The 25,796-nt window shown below is 50.4% G+C and overlaps 3 protein-coding genes across 33 annotated transcripts in view; 1 reads left to right on the top strand and 2 right to left on the bottom strand.

Moving 5' to 3' along the window:
- The window catches only part of TTC21A (tetratricopeptide repeat domain 21A), a 31,438-nt gene extending 19,421 nt beyond the window's left edge, over positions 1-12,017 (bottom strand). For 6 of the 11 annotated variants that reach the window (XM_063662017.1, XM_063662016.1, XM_063662015.1 and 3 more), the window contains exons 1-7: positions 11,814-12,017; positions 10,469-10,598; positions 9,549-9,659; positions 8,703-8,869; positions 7,146-7,268; positions 4,989-5,146; positions 1,568-1,652 (exon numbers count right to left, since the gene is read on the bottom strand). In XM_063662017.1, the coding sequence (XP_063518087.1) occupies positions 1,568-1,652; positions 4,989-5,146; positions 7,146-7,268; positions 8,703-8,869; positions 9,549-9,659; positions 10,469-10,598; positions 11,814-11,840 (801 nt within the window). In that variant the 5' untranslated portion in view covers positions 11,841-12,017. Of the gene's footprint in view, positions 1-1,567; positions 1,653-4,988; positions 5,147-7,145; positions 7,269-8,702; positions 8,870-9,548; positions 9,660-10,468; positions 10,708-11,813 lie in introns of all 11 variants that reach the window. The other 5 variants (XM_054483483.2, XM_054483484.2, XM_054483486.2 and 2 more) reach the window with 5 other exon arrangements.
- On the top strand, positions 11,817-24,751 carry GORASP1 (golgi reassembly stacking protein 1). 19 transcript variants are annotated; one of them, XR_010125741.1, is made up of 12 exons: positions 12,056-12,196; positions 16,117-16,197; positions 16,789-16,992; positions 18,608-18,694; positions 18,833-18,963; positions 19,193-19,406; positions 20,214-20,364; positions 20,824-20,976; positions 21,228-21,706; positions 22,586-22,841; positions 23,373-23,559; positions 24,350-24,751. XR_010125741.1 is itself a non-coding variant. In XM_054483498.2 (9 exons), exons 1-9 carry the CDS (start codon positions 12,134-12,136, stop codon positions 21,479-21,481), a joined length of 1,338 nt encoding a protein of 445 aa, XP_054339473.1. In that variant the 5' UTR covers positions 11,817-12,133; the 3' UTR covers positions 21,482-23,305. The 19 variants fall into 19 exon arrangements, 8 of the variants coding, with proteins under 8 accessions (XP_054339473.1, XP_054339483.1, XP_054339484.1 ...); XR_010125742.1 differs by lacking the exon at positions 22,586-22,841 and having other exon boundaries at positions 12,057-12,196; XR_010125746.1 differs by having other exon boundaries at positions 12,062-12,196; positions 21,228-22,841.
- WDR48 (WD repeat domain 48) overlaps positions 23,306-25,796 on the bottom strand; it is a 43,869-nt gene continuing 41,378 nt past the window's right edge. For 2 of the 3 annotated variants that reach the window (XM_054483495.2, XM_054483497.2), the window contains one exon: positions 23,306-25,327. In XM_054483495.2, coding sequence (XP_054339470.1) covers positions 25,232-25,327 — 96 coding nt within the window. In that variant the 3' untranslated portion in view covers positions 23,306-25,231. The remainder of the gene's footprint in view (positions 25,328-25,796) is intronic. The other variant, XR_010125739.1, reaches the window with a different exon arrangement.

Genomic DNA, 25,796 nt, shown 5'->3' on the forward strand with positions numbered 1-25,796 from the left:
GGGACATTATTCACCCACAGCTGGCACTGCCCCTCTGTTCCTGAATTTGTTTTTTTTTCTTTTTTTTTTTTTGACTGCTCCTTATGGAGCAGGGCTAACCCACAGAGTAGCCCTGTTCCTGAGTTTGTGAAGACAAGATGCCTTTTCAGACCCACCCAGGCAGAGCCAGGAGCTAGCCCTCACTGTGTCCACAGTGAAGCCTGCCAGGCCAGCAGCAAACTAACTGTGCTGGCCCAGAAGCCTCTGCTCCATTTTGACATGAGTCAAATGTAAGTCAGTATAACTATTCAAACTTTCCGAACTTTCCTGTCCAACACACGAAAGGTCAGAAACGTTAGGCAATTGGTCTGAGGTCACCCAGCCACCTAGGTCACTGACAGATTCCAAAGCTTAGGTTCTTTCCCACTCCCCACCCAGGAGTAAGGAATTCTTAGTTCCCAGCTGCAGAGAAGTGCCAAAAGCAAAACCAAGGATGGTGTGGGTCCACTCTGTTCAGTAAGTATGAACAAAATTAGAACTGGGTAGCCAGCCCAGGGTCGGGTCCCAAGGTTTGAAGTGGGAGTAAAGAAGGGGCTAATGCTAAATCTCAGCTAAGTGCTAATGCTAAATCTCAGTTAGCCAAATGCTAAGTCTGCCCCTGGGATTAACTTTCAGGCCAGGCCCCAGGAAGGCCTGCTTAGGGATCTAGAGTCACAGGGAGCTGAGGATAGTCCTATTCTCTTATTCCTACCCAGAGATGAAAAGGGCTGGGGCCTTTTTCTCCTAAATACAGACTCTCCCCTCTACCTCACCCCATCCCACAAAATCCACAATCCCAGAGCTGTGCAGAAGGAACCAGAAGCTTCCCCTTCCCACCATGACCCCTTAGAGACTCTTGGTTTGCCATGCTCTCCATAGAGGCAACATATTTCACTCATCTAAAAGGCAATGCTTTGGCTAAAAACAAACCTTTTTGAAAATGAGAACCTGTCTGGGTATTGAGGTTTCACTAAGAATTCTAGGTGTTTCTGACTGCATTTGAGGGCTATTTTTGGTTTCTTTGGAAAACTACAAGACTTACGAGCATGTTTGGGGCCCAGTATTACCTGGCCAATGCCTGAGCAGTTCCAACTATCCCCTAAAAAAAAAGGCATTTCCTGAATTCAGAAATACTACCACGACTTCTACTATCAGTTAACATTGATGGAATTACTGTAGTGTTTCAGGGACTGTTCCAAATTCTCCCACTTCTTATCACATTTAGTCCTGTGTGGAATTCTGTCTATTTTACAAACAGGAAGCCTGAGGCTTATCCAGGTGGGGACACCTGCCCAGGCTTCCACAGATAGCACATGGCAGAGCCTAGCATCAATCTCACTGCCTGATGCTGCCTTACTCCCAAGCTACACAACCCAAAGAGTCAAACCAGAGCAGGCCTCCTTGGCAGCGAGTATAGGGGTGGGGTAGGAAAGAGGAAGCTGAGATCCAGGGGCTCCCTACAAGGGCTTTGGGTCAGGTGCACAGGTTATGAAGGGTTCCTCCTTGACTCTGTTTCAAGGATCACCTTCTGAGTCTTCAAAGAACTTACTGTGGTCATGTTTCCTTCTCTTGCAAGCTCATGCACAGTTAGAATTTGGCAGGCATCAATATTGCTCTCATCTTTTTCTAGGATTCTGAAGGAAGAAGAGGAGGCACATGAATTGAGAGTATCGATAGGCAAGGCTGGGATGGTGTGTTGGCAACTTCTGATTGTCTTTGAATATCTATTCTCCCCTCTTCTTTTAATAATAGAACTCCCGAATTAGCCAGGCACAAGCTGCTCAGAATAAAGACATTTCCCAGCCTCTCTTTGCAGCTTATATTTGGCCGTGTGACAAAGGTCTGACCTACAGGATAGAAGTGCAAGTGAGGGGTGTGCTGTCCAGTTGTGCCCTACCAGCATGCCTTCCCTTTCCGCCCTTTCCTCCTGCCTACCCTCTGGAATGTGGACCACGTGAGCATTATCCTAGGAATAGCAGAGCAACAAGACAGAGGGGCCTGGGACTCCCCAGAGTTAAGCTGTCAACCCAGCCCTGAGCCACCACCAACTTTACCTGGAGGAGAAATAACTTTTTTGTTATTTAAGTTGTGTATCTGAGGGTATCTTTGCCAGAGAAACTTATTCATAACCCAACCAACCAGACATAACCATGGTGCCAGAGACTGGAGGTGGCCAGAAAGGCACTTGGGGGGCAGTCACTGCAAGATGGAAAAGGAACCTGGGTTTCAATTTTGTACCATTGTGAAGCTATAGCTTCTGACCATACTATGAGGTTTTCAATATTCTATTTCTTTATAGAAAGATTCTTTCCCATTTTTCAGCCTGTCAGGGAATGACTTTCTGCTTAATAGCATGTTAGTCTAATTCACATACTAAACTCCGACATGATTAGGCACAATCAGCACTGAAAAAGTTCTAACCATTTCTGATACTTCTGAAAGCACTGTAAACCTCATACATGTGAGAATTAACAAAAACTGCAACATACTTTGAAATAACTTATAGACCAAAGAATAATCAAACAGATATTAGAAAATTCTTGGCGCCAAATGATATGGAAAAATATTACATATCCAAATGTGTAGACTGTGCAAAAATGGTACCTCGAGGGACACCCACAGACTTCAATGCTTATATTCCAAAGTAAAATTGAGAATGGTTGAGACAGGCATCCAACTCAAGAGTCAGAAAACAGGCCAGGCACGGTAGCTTACACCTGTAATCCTAGCATTTTGTGATGCTGAGGTGGGAGGATTGCTTAAGGCCAGGAGTTCAAGACCAGCCTGGCAACACAGTGAGATTCCATCTCTATCAATTAAAAATTAAAAAATAAAACTAAAAACTAAAAATTTTAAAAAGTTAGAATACAATAGCAAAATACCTTGGAAGAAAGCAGTTGGTAGGAAATAAAAAAGTTAAGAACAGAAATTAGGCTGAGTATGGTGGCTCATACCCATAACCCCAGCACTTTTGGAAGCCGAGGCAAGAAGATCATTTGAGCCCAGGAGTTTGACACCTGCTTGGGCAACATAAAAAAAAATAGCTTATAAAAAAAATAGCTGGGTATGGTGGTGCTTGCCTGTAGTCCTAGCTTCTCAAGAGGCTGAGGTGGGAGGATCACTTGAGCCCAGGGGTTCGAGGCTGCAGTGAACTATGATTATGCCACTTCACTCCAGCCTAGGCAACAAAGCAAGACATTCCCCCCCCAAAAAGTGGGGGGCAGAAATTAATAAATTAGAATACACAAAGAATATAATATAGAATTTATAATCAAAATTTCTATTTTATTAGAATATAATAGAAAGAAGCTACAAAACTCAAAGCTGGTTCTTTAAAAAGACTAATAAGAGAGGCAAACTTTTAATATTAATGAAGAAAAGTAAGAAAGAAAAAATATATTAGGGATGAAAACAGAAACACATCTTTATAGAGCAGAGTTTTAAAAATCAGTGAGGGAATTCTATGAATCCCACTAACTGGGAAAGCTTCCATGAGGGAACACGCTGGGGCACTGGATTCAATCTGTTGGCCCCAAACACTGTCTCCCTGCACATGGGCACAGCAGGGCCAGGGCCAGGGAGGCCACAAACACCCACATATAGCTTCAGCCAGGTGCTTCCAGGTGAGTTGCTGGCCTGAGGCCTAGCCTCCAAAGCAAGCTCCTACCAAGGCCAGGTTTACGCTGTGAGAGAGAGAAGCTGAGGTGCACACAGGCATTACATGTGTGGCGCCTGTGGGCTGGGCAGGGTAGAGATATGTTTGATTTGCTACCAGCACCTCTCTATAAGATTCAAGTTCCAGTCATCAGCGGAGGAATTAGGATTCTTCCCTAGGGAAGGAAGAGGTTTGATTATATGCTTTTTTTTTTAGACCTGTGCTATATATTTCCCTATAATTCAGTTACAAGTCATAGTGATAACTCATGGGCCATTAACTCCTTCTGGGAAAAAAGTGAAGATGACACATTTTAGAATGATTGTGATAAAAATAAAGTGTTAGAGTTTATTTTTATTTTATTTTATTTATCTATTTTTTTGAGACAGGGTTCATTCTGTTGCCCAGGCTGGAGCACAGTGACACAATCACAGCTCACTGCAGCTTCAACCTTCCTGAGCTCAAGTGGTTCTCCTGCTTTAGCCTCCTTAGTAGCTGGGACTTCAGGTGCACACCACCATGCCCAGCTGATTTTATTTATTATTTTCTTTAGAGACAAGGTCTCACTATGTTGCCGAGGCTGGTCTTGAACTTCTGGGCTCAAGCAATCCTCCTGCCTCGGCCTCCCAAAATGTTGGGATTACAGGCATGAGCCACTGCGCCCATTAGAGTTTAAAGAGATAATTTTTTTTCCGGTTCCCCAAAAGCCTTGCATCAAATATCCTCCCCAAAGCGGTTGTCATTTCTCTTCACAATGCTTCCAGATCACTCTACACTTGGTGTCTGGTTTCTACATGCCCAATAACTCCTGAAATCTGCTCTCTGGTTTATGTACCCAGCCTGCTGCTAAAACACTTCTCTCAAAGTCACCAGTGACTTTTTTCCCCTAAAGTTTTTATTAAGGTATACTATACTCATAGTTTTAAAAAAAAACTTAATAATGCAATATATTCTAGTCTCATTCTCCTGCCAGTTTTCATAGCAACTGCTTTCTACCCTGTAACTCTTGCTTTAGTTCTTTTGATGTCCTTCCCTGTCTCTTCTAAACAATAAGCCTTTACCCTCTGTTTCTTGATTTGGCCACCATAGGCCACAGCTCCTAGCCTCACGTTATCATGTGTATTTCGTTTGCTTGCACCCATCCCTGCTCTCTTCCTCATCCCAACTTGGCCATAGCACAATTCCCAGTTCCTCTATGGGCGATATTTACCTTTCTGTCTTGTTCTCCTGCCTCCCCAGCTTATAAGATGGTAAATACGTGTTAGCACTCTTGACTTGGAAAGAAAGGAAGCTGCCCATTTGTGCAGTAGCTTACCTGTGTCCCATTTCTACTGTCTGCTCCCAGTCCTGCCGAGCTAAGAACAGCCGCATCTTCAGGACGAGGGCTGGCAGGAAGCTCCCTGAAGTCACAGTGATCTGGTTCACCACCTCCAGGGCCTCTGAGTAGTTCTGCTGCATCATGAAGTACATTGCCTGTTGGGAGCCGGACAGAAGAGCCTACATGAAGGGAGTGCCCATGAAGGGAGTTTGTTGGAGAGGGGTTGTCTCAGTGTCTCCATGGAAACAGGAACAGAACCTGACACATGGGCACTGTGGGTCCTCTCAGCTGGGCCAGTAGCCCCTCAAAGTACCCGGGAGAAGGAGTGACATATCCAGGTTTACAACAGTCTTGGCTTCTCGGACAGGATGAGCAGGGACTTTGGGGAGACAGCTAAGCCTCAAGCTTGGAAAACTTAGCAGGCCTGAGATAGGGTAAGGCCATGTGAGGTCACCCTGAAGGGGAGAGGTGAGGTCACTGGGTGCTTTCCAGTTCCATAAATTTTCCATTCATTTCCCATTCACTTTTCTGTATTTCATCACTGAAATTGCTCGCCAAGGCCCAGTTTAGCAATTCTGAGTCAGTTAGGGTTTTCTGGCAACTACTTCTATAGCAAGGTTGTGGAGTTTTTTTTTGTTGTTGTTCCGTCAAGGCCTATTGGGCTGTGGTCATGGCCTCTGCAGGCCAACACCAGCCACCAGGTTCTCCTCAAAGAGTCATGACACAGGTGCCCTAAGGGCCAGGGGGCAATGCTTCTAAAAGACTTGAAATTGGACTCTGAAAGGACAGCTTCCCTTAGACCTACAGTAACCCCCATTAAGAGACTTGTCATTAAAAACAAGAGGATTATTCTGTATAATGAAGATTTATGTATAAATGTGTTCATTGAAGCACTTTAAGTGCATAACCGGAAACAATCTCAATATCCAAACAATAGGGGACTGGGTTGGTAAATTACATTATGCTCATACAGTAGAAGACTAGCTTTACATCCATGTTCAAACTGACATTTTGAATATTACACAAAGAAAATATTACATGAAGAAAAACAAACTAAATGACAATATGCCCTAGGGTGAAAGCTATATTGTAGACCAACACTGTCTCCCACCCCACAGTGACTGCTGTGTGTGACCCACCCCCCTACCATCCAGGAGAGTTGGTGGCTGATGGCTCTCCATGGAGTCTCCCTCCAGGGATCACCCATGGTTGAAGGGAGCTGCTTTGTCCCAGGTCACACCTGTCCCTGGGGCAGCCCACCTCCAGTGTCAAGGCACTAATGGGGAGCTCACTGAAGGGGCATCCCGGCTCCAGAGTTCCCCAAAGAGTTGGCTGTGGCCTTTGCTGTGACTATTCACAGCCTGCCTTCTCTTTCCACAGGTGCTGGCCCCAAGGATGCTCTGTGATAAGCTGGCTCACAATAATCTCCCTTGCTTTCTGCCAGCCAGAAAACCAACCTAATACACACCCTGGACCCAAGTATAGAAAGAAGTCTAGAAGACATTGCCCTAAAATACTAATATTTGTCTTGGAGCGGTAAGACTAAGCCTGCCATTTTAATTCATCTGTTGACTTTTTTTAGGCTTCTGTTTTCTTAAATAAGTACGTATTCTTTTATAATAAAAATATACACAAACAGAAGAAAATACGAGGACATGTTTTCTCTCAAAGATTAATTCCATGAGGTTCACAAGAGAAAAAAGAAACTTAAGATCAGAAAATACAGAACATATAAAATATATACCTCCCTTCTCTTACGGCACACTAAATGAATTTAACAGGTAGAAAGAGGTGAAATGGGAAGGTCAAAATAAAAGAAGAAAGGGAGAAGGGCACTGAGTGAAACTAACACAGAGGCAGAGAGAAAGCCTGAGAGGGTCAAGGAAGGACAGACCTTAAGAAAGTGACCCTGAGAAGACCCCCATGCAAATGAAACAGAAACTCAGATCAAGCAGGAAGAAATCTGAGAAGCAGAGTGGACCTTGGACTGCTGTGTAACCCTGGGTTGGTTGCTGAACCTCTCTGGGCCTCTGCTCTTTATCTACGAGATGAGGCATCTGGAGACTGAGGGTTTGGCCTGGGGGTACCTGGTGGGTCTCTGGTTCCAGTGGCCTGGCCAGGAATACTTCCACCTCTCCCTTTTCCACTGCCCACCTTTCCCATCATCCCCAGCACATCTTTGGTGTCCTGAATTCCTTGTTCCAGGTACTCAATGGCTTTCTTCGCAGTGTGGGGCTTGTCTGAGGTGAGGTCCACCCAGCCTCTGAGCACATAGGCCTGGGATGAGAACAAGATGAAAGATGAAGTCCTTGGTCCTGCACAGCCTCAACCCAGCTTGCACATGATCCACACTTTGCCACCCAAAACCCTGAGGCCCTGCCAGGCACAGCCCCGTGCAGATCCCAGGGCAGCCAGCTCTCTCTCACGGCCAGGACTCCCATTGTTGCTTTGTCTGGAAATGCCCTGGACAGCACCCCTCCCACTCCCAACCAAACCCCTTCACCTGATGTCCATTACCACTACTTACAACTCAGCCTCAGAGGCCCCTGCTTAGGAGACCTCCCTCCCTGTACCCCTACAGCTCTCCATGACCCTTACTGAGGCTCACTCACCTATCCTGTCATTGCCTGTTTACACTGGGGTCAGGAGCCAACATGGGGGCCTACGCACGGCCACTCTTGATCTCTCCACTCCTTAGGCCAGCACAAGGCCTGGCCCTGCATAGGAAGCCAAGGAATGCCCTCTGAGTGGGTGAGCTGGAGCCATTCTGAGCTCGTGGACCTCGCTGGTTCCATGTTAGCCTTCACCCAGCCTCTCCAGGCAGATGGGGAGGGCCAGGCCTGGGAAGCAGACTTAGAAGAGCCCTGCCCTAAAGCACCCCTCTTGATGGCCTAGATCAGTATTTCTCTATTGTAGCTCTATTTCTCTTTTTCTGTTATCTATCCTAAGGAGTCTCTTTAGATACTGTTTTCTAATCAATCCCTCCCCTTCCAAGAAATGTTAATGCCTCAGATATACCATATCTGTGTATTGTGTACTGTATATACATCTGTGTTTTATACATAAAGAGTAAGTTTTTTTCACCCCCTCCCCCAGGGACCATGTCTACACCCTTGAAAATTGGTGTCAGCCCTGCTGAGAAGGCATGGTCTAGACTGAGGCTTCAAATTCCATATTAGTGCAGATATACAGTATATGGGCTGCACTGCATGAGCCACCATTCAGTTCCAGCAGAGCACTACAGGGAGGGAATGGCCCAGTGTGGCCAGCTCATCTGGGTCTTCAAAAGAACCAGTAAGTCTGGACCAGCCTGGGCAACATGGCAAGACCCAGTCTCTACAAAAAATGTAAAAACTAGCTGGGCGTGCTGGCACACACCTATGGTCCCAGCTACTTGGGGGGCTGAGGTGGATTACTTGTGCCTAGGAGGTTGAGGCTGCAGTGAGGTCTCAAAAAAAAAATTTCTTAAGAATATGGTGCAAGCCATAGAAAATCTATCTAAAGATCAGACTCTGTGTACAAATGCCAATGTGTAACCTCTGCTAAGCCCAGAGACAACATGCCTGCGGCAACTGTGAGACCCGGTGTTTTGTCAGCCTGGGTGTGGCTCTCCCCCAGTTTCAGGGCCCTTTGTGGGAATGAGGGCCACCCTGCTATTATGTGTTTGGATGCTGCTTTCTTCGCCTGTTCTCCCCATGGTGTGGTGAGTACCTCTCTGAAGCTTCTAGAGATCTTCAGCATGCGGTCAATGTACTCTTTGGCCTTGTCATGGCGGCCTATGAGCCAGAGGAAGAGGCCAGCATAGTACAGTGCAGTTCCACTGACTGTCTTGCGTATTTCCTTCAGGCTGTACTCAAGCTCCTGAATTGCTTCTCGGTCTGTAAATCCAAGAGCGAAGGAAGAGGGAGAGTTAGGATGTGGAAGTCTGCCTGGTTCTGCATGGGCCACCGAGGGCCCAGGGAACTACCTCGGGGTCTCCCTCAGACACTGTGGATTTCCTTCAACATATGCAGCACACCACATGCAGCCCAAGGCCTGGAAACCAGCAGTACCTGCCCTTGAGATGCCCCGGCCTGGACTCAGGTGTGCTGTCTGAGACTATCTTCTCTTCTCTGTGCCCAGCAGTGTGCTGAGCAGGCAGACCAAACCAAAATCCTTAGCCTCAGGCCCACAACTTATTGTGAGTAGGGAAATAGTAGTCTGTAGTCTCTCTTGGACCCTCTCCCTGACTCTAGAAATGTGGAGATTAGGGGTAGAATTATATATATTGGCTTGGTTTTTCTGACAAGATCTTGGCAAAGAAGAAGGATGTTTCCCCAACTCTTGGGATCTGGAGCACGGGCCCCTCCCACTGTCATGGGCTCTGCCTGCTTCCACTCACTTGGGCCCAGGCCTCCAGGGGGAGAGGAGCAGCAGCCACTTCTCACTGGTTAACAGCATCTGCACAGCCACCAGGGCACATACCTCCTTTGGCAGCCCTTGAGGGGCTGTGTATCTCTGGGGCAGGGCTTTCTTTCCCCTGGTGGGCCAGGCCTGGTTGAGCATGGTGGCACTCACCAATGATTTCACATCTTTTGTGAGCATAAATGAGGGCCATGGTGGAGCACAGGGACACGTCTGGGTGATGCCTGATGCTTTCCAGGTCACTGATGGCATCCTGGATGTGCTCTGCAAAGACAGTCCACATAGTTATACTCTCAAGCTCCAGGACTAGAGGACATGAGACTCTGTAGCTGACCCAACAGCTCAGCACTACCTGCTGGACTAACTGGTCTGAAAGGTCCCCAGTGACCCAAGTTCCCTGAAGACTGGGGCTCTTTGAAAGAGTTGCTGGTAACATGGTCCAGGCTGTTAGGGGCTGGAAATCTTGGACTGGAAATGTGTACCTGTGAGTACTTGTGGGGATATGTGTGAGGCTGCAATTATTAGCTGCGTAAGTTCTGAAGAAGGACCTCAGGCAGGGCATTCCCAGCTACTGCTCAAGAGCTAATGATTACATTTATCCCTCCATGTCCTCAGACATTGGCCATGGGCTATTCGGCCAGTCCTCAGCCCAGGACTACCTTCTGAATGTCAGCCCATCTGCACCTGCATGGGTCCCACTCCTCTCCCTGTACCTGTACCATACCCACCTGTCCTCACACCTGCCTCTTCCTCCTCTTTTGCTTGCATTACCAGTTCTCAGCTTCCAGGCCTGGAATTACTTCAAGAATCATGCAGCTATCTCTCCAACCACTCATTTTACAGAGAGGGAACCCGAGGTGCAGAGCAGGGATAGTGAGCGCTCTGAGGTCCCAAAAGTCAACTAGATATGGATTACGTAGACCTCTGTGGATTCCCGTGGGAATCCAGCCACTGAGTGTGAAACTGTTTTTATGGGACCATAACTAGGACAGAAGGAGGCATCCAGGTGGAGCCAGAGTGTTAGGGCCGGGCTAGTGCCTGGGGTCACAAGACCAACACTGCCAAGTCCTTACCTTCTTTGAGGACTCCATAGGCTTTAAAGAACTTCAACACAGGGTCATTGCTGAATTTTTCCAGGCCCACAGCTGCAGCCTGCTGCACATGGTGGAAGTACTTTTCCTGGCTATAGTAAATGATCTCAGCCTGTATGAAGGAAGACATAGCTGCAATAGCCCAGTCCCTTCTCTGTCTCTGTTCTGTCCCAGATGGGATGAGACCTGCTCCCTTCCCTATCCCCTGCTCCTCCTCAGTTCTGCAAAGGGAAGAGAAAGAGGAAACATTCAGGCCTCATCCTGTCCTCTAACAGCCCTGGGAGCAGCTCCATACAGTTTTCCCAGGAAAGAGTTTGGAGATGTTTGTTTGACCAACAGATTCTGGTTCAACTATGATGGGGAATTCAACCGAGGCTTTGTCTTAGGAAGGGAACAAGGGTGGAAAAATGAGGACAAATAATAAGAAAAATTATACCAATTGTAGTTACAAGTTATTGTGGGCTTCATATCCACTATCCTGTGCATGGTCCTCTCAGTATCTTTCACATCTAAGGAAGCTTAAGCCCATGGAAACTACAGCTTGACAAAGGGGCTGAGATTTTAAAGCTAAGTTTCACTTCCCCTAAGGTTTGTGGGTGCTAGGTTGGGAACAGATGTGGTTGGACTGTAAACATCCTCATGGGCCATATGAAAGAGCCCAGACACCATCCTAAGGGTAGCAGAAAGCAGAATGGTTTTAAGGCGAGGGATGTTTTCAGATGTACATTTTTGCAACAACCACTCTGGCTGCTTTTGCATGTGGGGGGTGTGTGCCGTGGTGGCAGCAGGGACTACTAATGCTGAAGAGAGCCAGAGCAGAGAAACCAGATGGGAGGGAGGCTGTTGCAGGCGCTCAGGGGGAGAGATGGTGCTGGTTCTGGGCTAGAAGATAAAAAGATAAAAAGAAAACACAGGAGACATCAAGAAGCTGGCATTTCTTGTAGACAGGATTAGAAGATGAGTATAGGGAAGAGGTATGAGTCAAGGCTAGGAGATTAAATGGTGAACCCATCAACTGGGGTGGGAGGTGCAGGCGAGAGTGAGCTGGGTGGAAGAAGAAGGGATGATGACAAGAAGTGATAATGATAGTGATGGGATGCGCTGGTTTGGGGTAGATCAAGAACCGGGGATGCTAATTTGGGGCTCAGGGTGCGCAGAAGCCACCGGAGAAGACGCCCTTGCCAGGGAGAGTGGGGCAAGAAAAGGCAGGACCGCCTGATATAACTGAGGACAGCGAAAAGTGGCAGGAGAGTAGCAGGGCACGAGGTCTCTGGGTCAGGGGCGGGGAGTCACGAGGGAGCGGTCGGACAGCGCCCGGGCCACGCACCATAAGGGAGGAGTCATTGCTGCTCATCTCAGGCCGCTCGCGGCTCCGAGTCCAGGTCTGGTGGGGCGGTGCAGAGCGGGATTCCCGAGGCAGTCGTGGGCACTCTATCGCGGCGGGCGGTTGAAGGCGTTACAGCCCTTGGAAACCGAGCTGCTAGCCGGTTGCTAGGAGCGTCAGTGTCTGGAGTGGGAGGAACAAAACGCCCCACGTCACAAGGCGCAGGAATCGAGCGCCGAGAGAGCGAGTCGGTGCTACTGGCGCCGGGTCGGTCCGGGTAGGCGCAGCGGGACTGGACCTGGGTGCCGAGCGGAGCCGCTGCCATGGGCCTGGGCGTCAGCGCTGAGCAGCCCGCAGGCGGCGCCGAGGGCTTCCACCTCCACGGGGTGAGTTGCCGCCGCGGCGCCGGTGACCTTGGCGAGGCGCCCGCAACCCCGCGCCCGGGCGTCCGGTCGCCGGCTGGCTGGCGACTGCGGCGGGGTCCCGGCCCGAGTGTTTCCGCCTGGGTGGCGGGCGGTGCCCCCTGCCCGGTGGGAGCCGCCTGGGAGAGGCGGCCTCGCGGGACTCCCGGACCCTGGCTAGTCTGCGGCCGCGGTCGGGCCCAGCGCCCGCCCCAAGTGCCAGCAGTGCCGGAAGCGGAGCGTTTTCGTGGTCCGGCCGCCGGGAATGGCGCTCCTCCCGGATGAAGAATGCACCACTACCAGTCGGGAAGCACTCGTGCACTTAGCACACGTTTACGCTCGCCTGCCGCGGGCCGCTCTCTGTGCTGGGCCTGGGAAGAGAGTCAGCCACGCCGAGGACAGTCCCGGGGGCCGGGGTAACCGAGTGGACGCAGCTGCGGGGGAGCCCGTCGGCGCGCGTCCTGCCGGTCGTAGGGTCGTAAGGGCTTCCGAGGGTAGAGGACCGGTGCAACCAGCCACGGGATAGTGGGGAGCGGGAGGGCCGGGAGAGTGCTGCAGAATCCTCGAGGAGAGCGTTTGCAGCTGGGGAGGGTCCCAGCCTTTAAATGCCGCTACATGGAGGTCTGGGCGAGCAGGCTTCCGGAAAGTGGAGACGGAGTGGGGTTCCTAGAACGGAGTGTGCTGTGAAGGTGAGGAGAGGGGCCCGCAGCCGGATGGAGATTTGTGCCTGCGGTGAGGGAAGGGCTATAATGTAGGTGAGAGGGGCTGGGGGCCTCTGACCCCGGAGCGCTGCAGGAAAGAGGCGTCCCTGCTCCTCCCTTTCCCCAGTGAAAGGCAGCTGGATGCAGAGATGAGTGGAGACAGGCAAGTTTGTCGGTTTGTGTGTTTTGAAGGTAGGGTCTGTTGCCAGCTAACCACATGAGAGGGCTAAAAGTTTCTTAACGTGAAAACCAGGCTGGCTTGGAGAACCCAGAGTTGACAGGATTTGTGCTTGGGAATGGGCTTTCTTATGGTGAGACACCAAATAGCAAGCGTGGACAGTGTAATGCATCCAGCCAGGAGCGTCTTCCAACAGGTTTGATTAAAGGCAAACGAACTCAGGATATTGGCAAGAGGAGGGGTGGGGCGATGATGGGAGCTTCGAAGACGGGAGGGGCCTGCCGAAGATGGAGAGGGCCAAATCGGAGAGGGACCAGGGATCAGAGGTTGTCAGTCACAAAAACATAGTTTTGAGCTCCTACTCTGGCAGGCAGAATTCTAAGGCTCTAGAAATAAAAGTGAACAGAACAAACATGGTCCCTGTTCTGGAGCTGACATTTGGATGATGGTAGGGAAAGAAGGGAAATGAAAAAATACATGGTAGGTGGTAATTACCCGTGATAAAAATAAAGCAGGTTAAGAGGATACAGAATGGTGAGTGGGTGCTGTTTTTGATAGAGTGGTCAAGAAGGGCCTCTTCTCAAGTCACATTAGAACAGATGCTTCTGAAGGAAGTAAAGAGTGGACAATACAGATATTTAGGGGAATAGTAGTATTCCAGGCAGAAGGACCAGCTTGTGCAGAGGCCCCGAGGTAGGTTGTGCTTGTGTGTTTAAGGAAATGCCAGGTGAGGCTGGTGTGCTTGGGTGGTGTGGCCAGTGTGAGGAGGAGACCAGAGCAGACCGTGTAGGACCTTGCCTGTTGTCCTGAAGATTTAAGATTTTATTCTGAGATGTAGAACCATCAGGAGGTTTTAAATGGAGGCGTGGCATGACCTACTTACATTTAACAACATTGAAGAACAGCTGTGTTGCATTCTAGAAATATTGGCACCTCGCTGTGTGCCCAATACTTTGGAGAAGTCGCTGCCCTCAGCGAGCTTAGAGTAGTGGCAGATTCACCAGGAAACAGCTGTTAGGAGAGGGCAGTGGTTAGGGGGAGGGCTCTGGGTTGGATTTCCTGGGGTCAAATTACTGAATTACTGAGTACTTGGTCTCATCTGTCATTTGAGGTTATTAAAAAGGTTAAATGATACATAAAGCAGGTGAGGTGGTGCCATCCCCTGGCACTCAGCCAACCAGCCCTTAGTAAGTGTAAGCTGTGATCACTGTGAGTTCCATTAGATTCCCTGATTGGGAAAGATAGGGTGGGAGCATGAGGAAAAGCAGCACTATAGGGCTGTGGGGCAGGCTGTGATGGGAGCCCCTGAGGGAGCTGGATGGCAGGCAGTGGTTTCTGCAGGGGGAGCAGTACAGTGGACAGCAACATAGATTATTTCAGCTGCAGAGCCATAGTGAGTGGTGATGAGGCCCCAGGTAAGAGAAGTGGAGTGTAGCCAAGCAGAGGACAAAGCCACAGGAGAGGGTGGTGGAAGTACTGGGTGGGTCAAGGAGGCCAGGCCTGGGGCCTGAGCCTCTGGACCTCATTCATGATGGAGAGCAGCTGACATGCAATACTGGGGAGTGGGGAGGGGAGTAGGCAGGCACCTGACGTGGAGTGATTTGGAAGTGGCCCTGATTAGGGAGGGGCACTGTCCCCAAGCTGTTCCTGAATAACTGTCTGTCCTGTGGTTTTCGAAAGATCCCCTCGCCCCAAGGGTTAGAGGGCAGGGCCCAGAGCTCCCCTGCAGCGGGGCCTGGGAGCAGCTTGCCTACTGGGCCAGGCCAACTAGGGCCAGATCTGATTTCTGGGCCACACTCACTCCCTTTGGAAGCCATGGCAGCTTCTGGAGGTGATAAGGAGGGGCTCAGTTGGTGATGCTGCCAGAAGGGAATCCTAATTCCAGGGGCAAACTGGCCTTGATCTCAGCAGTTTGTTCTCAGCCTAGTCTTCATGAGCTCTCCTTCAGGTTGGGGAATCCAAAACTGGAGGGGCTGGTGTGTAGCAGGAGCCACGGGGCCTTTCCCATGAGGAGGCAGCAAGAGCCTAGGTCCTGTGCCCTCTGGGCTGGGTCTGGCCGGTGTCTACGCCAACAGGTCATCAAATGCCCGCAGCCAAAGACCTGAGGGTGTGGGCCCATCTTCGGGTCTAGGGCCTTGGGACAAAGTCTGCATTGTTTAAGCCAGGCTCTGTATATGGGGCTTTTGGGATGGATTTCTGCCACAGCCTGCAAAGCCTGGTTGTTGTGCTTTTGGAGGCAGCAGTGAGGTGGGGAGTTTAGGGAGGGGCAGGGAGCACCCTGGGAATGGGAATGCTTCCTGGAGGAGGTGTCCTGCACAGGCATGGAGGCTACACTATGAGGCTGGTAGGGCAGCTGAGCCACTAGGGGGCTCCTCAGTCCAGAGCCAGGCTGTGGGGATTGGCACTGCCCACTCACTGGGCTCCCTGGCTCAGGCCCAGTTCTACCCCTGGGGTCTGCTTCTCTGCCAGTGGCTTTCATTACCTGCTGGACTGAGCCTGGGTCTCCCACCCCAGAGGCTGGGGTGCAAGCTGGGATCTGGCTGCAAGCTGCCTTTCCCACTCCTCTTTCTGGGTACAGCCCTGGGTGTATCCTTCCCGAGGACTGCCCACTTCCACTGCACATCAGGGCCCTCCCTTCTTGTCCAGTCTAAACCTTTCTGGTAAACCCTTTTGGCTTTCTGGCCAACCCTAACCCAGCCCTCTGGAGCAGCATTCCCACAGGCCTGGGCCAGCCTGTCTCCATATTGCCTCCTGGGAGCCCCTAAGGATGTCCTGGGCTGTGAGCCATTTCTGAAAGCATCTGTGGATCATAATCAGGAAGGAGTCATTTTCCTAAGAGGAAAATTTGTGCCCAGGAAGGTAGCAAGAGGCCATGGAGTGAACCTTGAGAATGTCCAGAACAGTTCATGCCAGACATGTGTTCTGGCTGGCACACTGGGAGTGCTGATGGTTCCTGAAATGGGGGAGAGGGCTACTTGGAGAGTCCCAGGGTTGGCACAGTGACTGTGGCCTTTGCTGTGGGACAGGTGCAGGAGAACTCCCCAGCCCAGCAGGCAGGCCTGGAGCCCTACTTTGACTTCATCATCACCATTGGGCACTCGAGGCTGGTGAGTTCCCCAACCTGCCTCTGCTTTGCTTGCTTATGTGTGTTTGTGTGTCTCCATCTGTCCCACAGGGGGCCCCAGTCTACCCTTCCCTCCCTTTTTTTCTAAAGGGAGTCCCAGCCCTGTCTCCCCTTCTTCCAGGGCTGTACTCAGAGCCTGACTGGGGCCATGCCCAATGCTTAGCTTCTGAGCTCTCTGGGGTGGACAGAGGACATATGGCCTCTTGGAGGTGGCCACAGGGCCCAAGGGGCCTGCCTCCTGGGGCATGAGGGATATGAGGGCCCTGGCCAAGGGGCAGTTCAGAGTGGGGCAGCACTGGAATGCTGTGGATCCGGGAGGCTTTTTGCTTGCTTTGTTTTTTCTGGCAGGCTGAGGAAGGTTTGGCAGTGCTTGGGGAAGGTGGGGGTCCCAGTGGCTGCAGGCTCAACCCTGGTCTGTGAACCTGGCCCATCCACTAACTTGGCCCATCCCCACAGTGACCCTGCTGAGGGCTGCTGCCCACTAAGGCCCTTGCCCCATCTCAGGCCCACACTTGTCTGAGGGTCCTAGCCTGGGCATGAGGTGGCCTTGGAGTCAGCCCCACTGCCCCCACAGAACAAGGAGAATGACACCCTGAAGGCACTACTGAAAGCCAATGTGGAGAAGCCCGTGAAGCTGGAGGTGTTCAATATGAAGACCATGAGGGTGCGCGAGGTGGAGGTGGTGCCCAGCAACATGTGGGGCGGCCAGGGCCTACTGGGTGCCAGCGTGCGCTTCTGCAGCTTCCGCAGGGCCAGTGAGCAGGTGTGGCATGTGCTGGTGAGTGTGGGGTATGGCAGGGCAGGGTGTGTCGGCAGGATGAGTTTACTGGGGCAGGTCTGGGTGTGGGCGGGGTGTGAGGGTGGGACACGCAGGAGTGGAGCAGGAGCCTTGGAGCAGTGGCCAGGGAAGACTGAGGGCAGGATGTGGTCTCATTCCAGTGTCCCAGAGAGGGCAGCTCATTACTACATGAACAGTGTACCTTGCTTCCTGTTAGCCATGACTTTGGGTACTTTCTTACCTTCTATACCTAGGTTACTTAATTTGAAAGGTAGAAATATCATCTACTGGAATGGTGGTTGGACTGCTGGAATGCTGCTGCTTTTATTATTCTCTGTGTCTCTCCGTGTGTGTGTGCACACGCGCGCACACACACACACACACAACCATGTGTTGCATGACAACGTTTCAGTCAACCATGGACTGCATATACAATAGTGGTCCTATAAGATTATAATACCATATTTTTACTGTACCTGTTCTATGCCTGAATGTTTAGACACACAGATACTTAATTGTGTTACAGTTGCCTACAGTACCTCAGTATAGTAACATGCTGTGCAGGTTTGTAGCCTAGAAGCAATAGGCCATAGCATATACTCCAGGTGTGTAGTAGGCTATGTGTAGGTTAAGTTCACTCTATGATGTTTGCACAACAATGAAGTCAACTAACAATGCATTTCTCAGAATATATCCCTGTCATTAAGCCACGTGACTGTAAATATACTGTTTTTTCTGGTATATTGTTATATGATTAATCGATATCTTAACCTCAGTGACCAAGCTGTCATAGATGTTAGTCTGTCCACAGACACACATGCACACCCAACACCTGTGCCCATTGATGGCATCTAAGTTCTTGAATGCTCAGTCCTGTAGCCTAGTGGAAGAAGGGTGCTCTGAACTAGAAGTTGGCTGGTTTGTTTTCTAGCCACTTATTTTTCTCACTGACTTCTTGGGAGAGCCTGGCCAAGTTTCTCAACTTTCACAGCCTGCCTTAATCTGCCCATGAGGGAAAGGGGACTGATGATGCAAATTCCTTTGCATTTCCCAGGGAGACTGGGAGATTGGGAGTGGTGGAACTTTCCAAGGGAGAAAGGAATCCTTATTTGTACCCAGTTTTGCTCATTGCCCTCACCTCCAACCCCTAGGAGTCTTTAGCCACATGCCTGCAGCAGAAGCAGCAATGTAGTAGGTGCTCCTGTAGCCAAGGTGTGCTTTTATTCTTTTCGTATATTTATTTTTCTCAGTAACCCTATCATTAGGTACTGTGTATCTTACTTTTAATTGTGGGGAAACTGAGGCTAGGAGAGGTTCAATAATGTGTTTACAGTCATATAGCTGGGCAGCTGGAGCCAGGGGTTGAGCCCTGGGTCAGATTCCAGAGCCTGGTGCTGAGCCTTATCATGGTACTGCCCTCTGCTGGACAGGCTGTAGACCTGGGGGAGGTAGGGGAATGGAGGGGTGAAATGAGGGAGTATGGGCTTGAAGCCCTGCTTAGGGACAGAGGACAAGTGTCCCACTCACTACCTCAAGAGGCAGTTCCCCCTGCCCTTTCCCATCCCCTAACCCCACCTCTAGTAGCATGGCCAGTGGTTTGCGGTTCTTTCCCCAGGATGTGGAACCATCTTCACCTGCTGCCCTTGCCGGCCTGCGCCCTTACACAGACTATGTGGTTGGTTCGGACCAGATTCTCCAGGAGGTGAGGAACCTGCAACTTGCCCCTCCCCAGACCCTCTGGATGTGGTGTGAAGAGAAGGGTGCTGTCCATGAGAAGTGTCTGGTTTTGTTGAGGCTTTAGCCCTGGAAGCAGGCCTCAGGTGCTATGCATTTCTCACAGTCCGAGGACTTCTTTACGCTCATCGAGTCTCATGAGGGGAAGCCCTTGAAGCTGATGGTGTATAACTCCAAGTCAGACTCCTGCCGGGAGGTGACTGTAACTCCCAACGCAGCCTGGGGTGGAGAGGGCAGGTACTTCGTGGGGTTGGAGGGCTGCAGGGCCAGGTGGGTGGGGCCTGACCATTGGGCATGGACCTCAGAGTTCTATGGTGGAGATGGAGGAGGGTTGGGCCCTGGGCCCAGGGATCCTGAGGCTGACCAGTATTTCAGGCCCCCTTATTGCTGGTAGTAGGTGGGGATAGCAAAGGTAGGGAGCGCCGTGGGACAAGCCCCTGGATTGAATGTTTCTGGCCTTCGGCAGTCTGGGATGTGGCATTGGCTATGGGTATCTACACCGGATCCCAACTCAGCCCCCCAGCTACCACAAGCAGCCACCTGGTACCCCACCACCTTCTGCTTCACCACCTGGTGCCCCACCACCTGATGCCCCACCACCTGATGCCCTACCACCTGGACCCACCCCCGAGGACTCTCCTTCCCTGGAGACAGGTTCCAGGCAGAGTGACTACATGGAGGTATGTGGGGAGAATCTGCCAACTGGGAAGACAGAAGACTCTAGAGGCTGCCCTTGGGGAGCCAGCAGCAACCCTCACCAGGGGCCTGTGGGGCCTTTGTGATCTGAGAGGCCCATCTACTTCTGGGACCCAGTGGGAGCAGGCAGGCCATGCCTGGAGCAGTGAAACTCACTTTTGGCCTTCCTGCCCCTTGGGTCTAGAAGTGAGGGTGGAGGTGAAGCACCAGTTGTCATCTTCATTTCATGAGTGGGAAACTGAGGCTCAGAGATGGGTTCTTGCTGTGCCTGTGAGTTGTGGCAAAACTGGACAAAGGGCTAGGCCTTCAGAGCCACAGTTGGGATGGTTGTCTGGCCAAGTCTGCAGGGAAGTGCTGGCCCTGCCTTCACAGCTGATGAGTGGGTCCTCTGAGAGCACCTTTGGGCACTGGGCTGGTGCCTAGGGTCTAGGCCAGGGAGTATTCAAGGATGTTCTCCAGGTATGCCTGAATTTAAGGAAGCCCCTCTCTTCTAATGAGTCATTGATGGGGCAAAGGGAATGTGTCGGGGCCAGGTGGGCACCTGGGATTCCTTGTCTGAGTGCAAAGAGTGCTCCCTCTCAGTGCCAACACGGCAGGGAGGCCAGGCCAGGCCCCTCAGGCCTGACTTCCTATCACCAATAGAAGAAGGGGTGGCTTATTAAGGCCATTTCCTTCCTTCAGGCAGAGCAGTGCTCCTGGGACAAGTGGGGACTGGTGGTTAGGTTGGACTGCAAAATTCTTCACCTTGAGGCACTGTCCTGATTGTCCCCTTCCCATTTCTTCTTTCCTAGGCCCTGCTGCAGGCACCTGGCTCCTCCATGGAGGATCCCCTTCCTGGGCCTGGGAGTCCCAGCCACAGTGCTCCAGACCCTGATGGACTTCCCCATTTAATGGAGACTCCTCTTCAGCCCCCACCTCCAGTGCAGCGAGTTATGGACCCAGGTACTGGGCAGGCCCTGGAGAGGAGTGGGCCCCAGGCTTGGGGCTGGACTTTGGCAGCTATGTCAAAACTTTCCCCAGGCCCTGCTGACCCCTCATATCTCATGTACACCAGGATATTTAATAGTTGCATATCATCCAATCTAGTATACAGATGGGGAGTCTGTAGTCCAGAGAAGAGAGGTGGCCTCCTTCAGGTCACACAGCAAATTGGAGACAGAGCAGAGTCTAGGCCCACTGCCACTGTGCTATTCCCATGATGACCAACTCCAGGCCCCTTTCTTTCCTCAGAAACAGGCAGTGTGGGAACCTCTTTGAGGTTGGGTGAGGGGTATCACCAGGGGCTGAGGAGATTACAGTCTCACAGGCTGGGCCAGATGCCCTAGGCAAGGTGAGCCCAGGGTGCTGCTTTCCAGTAGTCAGGGTTTCTTGGTGGCAAATAACTGCACCACCCTCCCCTAGGTTTCCTGGACGTGTCGGGAATTTCCCTCTTGGACAACAGCAATGCCAGTGTGTGGCCCAGTCTGCCCTCTTCCACAGAACTGACCACCACAGCTGTCTCAACCTCAGGGCCAGAGGACATCTGCTCCAGCAGCAGTTCTCATGAGCGGGGTGGTGAGTGGCCATCACCTTCCGAAGTCCTCTGGGAAGGACCCCGGGTTGTTGGGAAGGCTGCCCTCAATTCCTCAGCTGGGCAGAAGTGGGCCATCGGGTTGATACAGCCACACCAAGGCATTTGTACACTCCATCTCCAATCCCCCATCAAACCTGGAGTGGCAATGGGGGGCGGTCAGTGGGGTTACTGGCCCTAAAACCATGGCCCTAGGTTCTTGCAGACCTCCTCAGCCTGATCTTCTGTGTTGCAGGTGAGGCTACATGGTCTGGGTCAGAGTTTGAGGTCTCCTTCCTGGACAGCCCAGGTGCCCAAGCCCAGGCGGACCACCTGCCTCAGCTGACTCTTCCTGACAGTCTCACCTCTGCAGCCTCACCAGAAGATGGGCTGTCCGCCGAGCTGCTTGAAGCTCAGGCTGAGGAGGAACCAGCAAGCACAGAGGGCCTAGATATTGGGACGGAGGCTGAGGGGCTGGCCAGCCAGGCCCAGATCTCTACTACAGAATAATACCCTGGGCTGTGACAAGGCCCCTGATGACATTTCATGAGGCCCAGATGTGGGCAGGCAGCCCAGGCTGCACTATGCAGTCAGCTCCATGCTGATTCTAGCCCTGTGCCTGATCCCAGCCCTATGTGTTCAGCTTTCTAGGCTGTAGCTCCAAGTGATGTGCAGGGACTTCTGCTGGCAGGGGGCTTCTGTGTCCACTCAGACTCTACTTCTAGTGTCCAAGAGGTAACCTCCCAGCATTTATCCTGCCTGATAGTCCTGGCTTTGGGGGTTTCAAGCAAGTCTTTCTGGGGTAGCAGAGGGCTGGGAGCAGCACCCCAAATTGTTTTATAGGAGCTGGGGTAGGAGAGGAGGGATTCTTTGCTGCTTTGGTGGGGCATGAGGCCTCAGTGGGTGGTGAGAGGGGGCCATGGGCCTTGTGGGAGGATATCTTTTGGCCGTGTGCCCTCAGGTCCAGTGCTTGGTCCTGCTCTGGTCACTGGGGCTGCCCAGGAGGCAGCAGGGTCTGGTCATAATCCAATGTGAAGATGAGGTGAGAAAGGAAGGGGTTGCTGTCCAGTGTTAGCCTGGTCGCTTTGATTCTTCCTGCACAGCTCAGGCCACCCCATCTGTACTGGAAGGGACCCTGGAGCCCTGGGACCACCCCCTTTCAAGTCTCAAACACTGAGTCCTCTGTCATGTGTCCTTGTCCCTAGGCTACAATGCTACACTTGGCTCAGGCTGGTCACCATGCTAGTCACAGGAGGGAGAGAGAGGCAGTGTACTTGCCCCCGGTTGGAAATTCTAGGCCCTTCAGCAGAGACCCATTTGTGCCCAGACCACAATATTTCTTCCTCCTCAGGGCCTACATGCCACAGACCTGTATCGCCAGTGGCAACTCCTGTTAGCTCCCAAACTTAAACAGTGATCTCTTCTAAATATACAAGGCATCTACCCAGCCCCAATAGTGAATAAAAGTCACAAATTTAAGTTCAACACCCTAAGCAATTTCTCAAAGCCAGTCTACCTGACTAGGTCTATCCACGCACGGTTCCCAACCCCAAGGGGGAATTAGGGGAATAGATTAAGAGTAGGTAAAGACCCTTTTGTTCTTTCCTGTTGTAGGGGAGGAAGCTGTTCTCCCCACCCCAGGTGCCTTTGGAGGTTAAGGCTAGGTTAGGCCCTGCACTCCATCTGGAGACGGCCCCTCATCACCTGAAGTCCTCTGCTGTGTTGACTGGACCCTCACTTCCCACATTGCTAATTACTATGAAAGCTGCCTCTGGCCTCATCATCTAGCCTGTGCCTAGTTGAAAGTCTCACCTTTACAGGATCATTTGTAATGCTGGTGTACATGCAGGGAACTCACAAGCTGTGTCAGGTATGCAGGACAAGGAATGTCTGCTCTGGGGGGCATAGACCAACTATATGGAGGGAGGGTCCCAAATCAGCAAACCCTTCATTTAAAGCAAACCCTTGTCAAGCCTACCAGAGCAGCTGATATGTGTGCATAACAGGGAGGCACTGTGTCCTGGATCGTCTGGGAGCCCAATGTCAAGTCTGCAGGAATGCAGGAAGTAGAACAGAATTGCCACAGGACTCTTCTGGGGCCAGCTTCCCTTAACTCTGTAGTCTGGCAGTCTGACCCAAAGCTGCCCTCACCCGAAGGTTCTGGCTCTTCCCTCCCTCACTTTTACTTTCCCTTCCCCCATAAGTTAGAGGATAAAATGGGTATCAATGCTAATATTTCCAGGGAGAACATGAAACCAGAGGTTTCTTTCTTTCTCTGTAATCTGCTATGAAAGAAAATAACAAATGAAAATAAATGTGTACTACACTTTGAAATATTTTAACTAAAGCCTTTATTCTATACAACTGTGAAATACAGATTTTTACCCTTTTGTCATTGCAGACTGTCAGATTTTCTGGAAACTGTATTACGGTTTGACTGGAGGGGAAAGAAATACAATCATGCTGGGGGTCAGATCGATGACAGGAGGGGAATGCAGCCACCCAAGGCTTAGCACACAGGGCAAAATGACCCAGCAAAACCCATTTCTTTGCTCAAAGGCCCCTCGGGCAAACACAACTGAGGGCTGGTAAATAATTTTTTTTTTTTTTTTTTTTTTTGCCATTAATTCACAACTATTGCTAAAAAATGTGCACCAAAAGCGCACTGTTGTATCCAACAGATAGAAAGGACTTTTAAGAAAAAGAAGCTGGTTGCTCTCTGAGGAAGGGAGAAAGACCATTTCAACTTATTAGAAATGTGGCCACGTCTTTGCTCACTTCTTCAAAGTGCAGGTGACAATGGCCTGTCCAGTTTCCAAAGGAAGCTGACTAGCAGTGAGGGAACCCTGTCTCTGCAGTTGTGCGATCAGAGTATCTTAAATACTAAGGTATGGACTTAGGCCTATCAGCTGCCGCCAGCCGAACCTGTGAAGATGTAGAAAAGAAAAAAACCTTCCCTGCCTCCCTCCCTAGTCCCTGCTATGGTGGAGGCAGGCCACACACAAGCTAGGGAGGCAACTGGACTGGAATCAACTGCCCTCTGAAGGCACTTGTGCTTCTGGCTTCATACAGGAGGCTTGTCTTACAGTTTTATGGCGGTGGACCATTGATTTACTCTGAATACAAATGACCTTGGGGAGAATCCAAAGTATTTTCTGCCAAAAGTTGAAGTGTTTATCCCCAATAAGTTACATTCTATACAAGATCCAAATGATTCTATGAAAGTGTTAGATTGTTAGAACAGTGAAAAGATCTGGATACAGGTACAACAAAAACCTGCATATAAAACTTTGGAAAAACAAATATGTATACTTCCAGGATATGAATATCAAATTAACTCACTATGATCTCCCTTTATTCTGATACCATAAATTTTAGGTAACATTTGAATGAAACTGAAATTTCATCATGGTCTTAAGTTTTGATGGTGTCATGCTGCTCATCCACAGCAAGAACCTGTGGTCTCAGCTCGCTTTGTTTAAATAAAACTGGACACAGTGGAGGAAGGAGTGAAACGGCTGCACCTCCCTGGGGTTGCCACAAAGCCAGGACATCATGGGAGGTGCAGCATCGCTAGGCACGGGCTGCACAAACTCTGGCCCAGCAGTCCAAGTGCTATGATCCAGCACCTGGAATTTCAACAGATCTTCCTACAAGAACACATCTGAGATGCAATATTAAAAACAAGCCCAACATTAATCTTTTATTACGAAATGGGCTGGTTCTCAAATTGTGCAACAGCAAATTCCCATTAAAAATAACTGTCTTAAACGGTGAAAACAATTTGATTTTTTTATATGACAAACTTGGAAAAAGCCTTCATATCTATTGCATGAATGGAATATACTCTTTTAGAAAAGCTACAGAGTGTGTGGGTTTGAAGGTAAAACAGACAGTTGTGGCCCGACCGAGGTGTCTCTGACAAGTGCTAACGGACAGATAAGGTCCTTTGAAACAAAAGGAGGAAGCAAAGTCTGCACTGGCCTGTTGTCAGTCTTCTGTACATCTCGAAAGGCATAGTCTGCTTGGGGCTCTTCTGCTCTTGCACTCTGCTTCCCTGGGGACAGCTTAATCTACACATGGAGACTGGTTTCTATATTACATCTCGATTAGTCACTTCAATTGAAAGATAATCTCGGTCCATACCAAATCAGCCGTTAGAAGTCTTGCTCCCGTTGGGGCTCAGTGGGCTCCCTGGGACTACTCTTGGGGCCACAGAGGAAGGTCATAAATGAATACCCAGGAGCATTAGCCCACCCTTCACGTGGACTTCTGACGGTAATGGAGGGTGAGGTCTCCACCGCTCTTCCATATGAAGTGTTTCACTGTTCGAAGGTCCATATTTGGATCCAAAACCTGAATAGCCAAAATTAAATTTAAAAATTTCAAAGTCTCTAATATCTAAAACCTTTATCATTAACTCAGGGACTCTCATCAGGTGATCCAGCTTGCTCACTCCTCCCCTATGCCTGGTATCCAATTCTTGCTGTCACGGCTTCCATGCATGCGGGAATGAAATTGAGCTTAGTGAGATGTACATCTTTTGTGACTATGCCAGAAATACCAGGCCATCTTTCAGCCATTCCTCTGAGGATACGTTTTGAGGGCATCTTGATTTAAAAAACAGTTCTGCCATTTCTCCACACACCTTCACTCTAAATCATAAACTAACATGGCATATGCTGCTTTGCAAATCAAGAAGACCATGTGCCTTGTCAGAAAAAAAAGCTACCAACATATCCACATTTGCCTATGTATCCCTTCTCTGAAAATCTCCCCAGCAGTAAAGAGGAGCTTTAGGGTGAGCTTTAGGTGGGAGAGGCCC

This window comes from Pongo pygmaeus, chromosome 2 (genome assembly GCF_028885625.2).
Source record: "Pongo pygmaeus isolate AG05252 chromosome 2, NHGRI_mPonPyg2-v2.0_pri, whole genome shotgun sequence".
Classification (NCBI taxonomy): domain Eukaryota; kingdom Metazoa; phylum Chordata; class Mammalia; order Primates; family Hominidae; genus Pongo; species Pongo pygmaeus.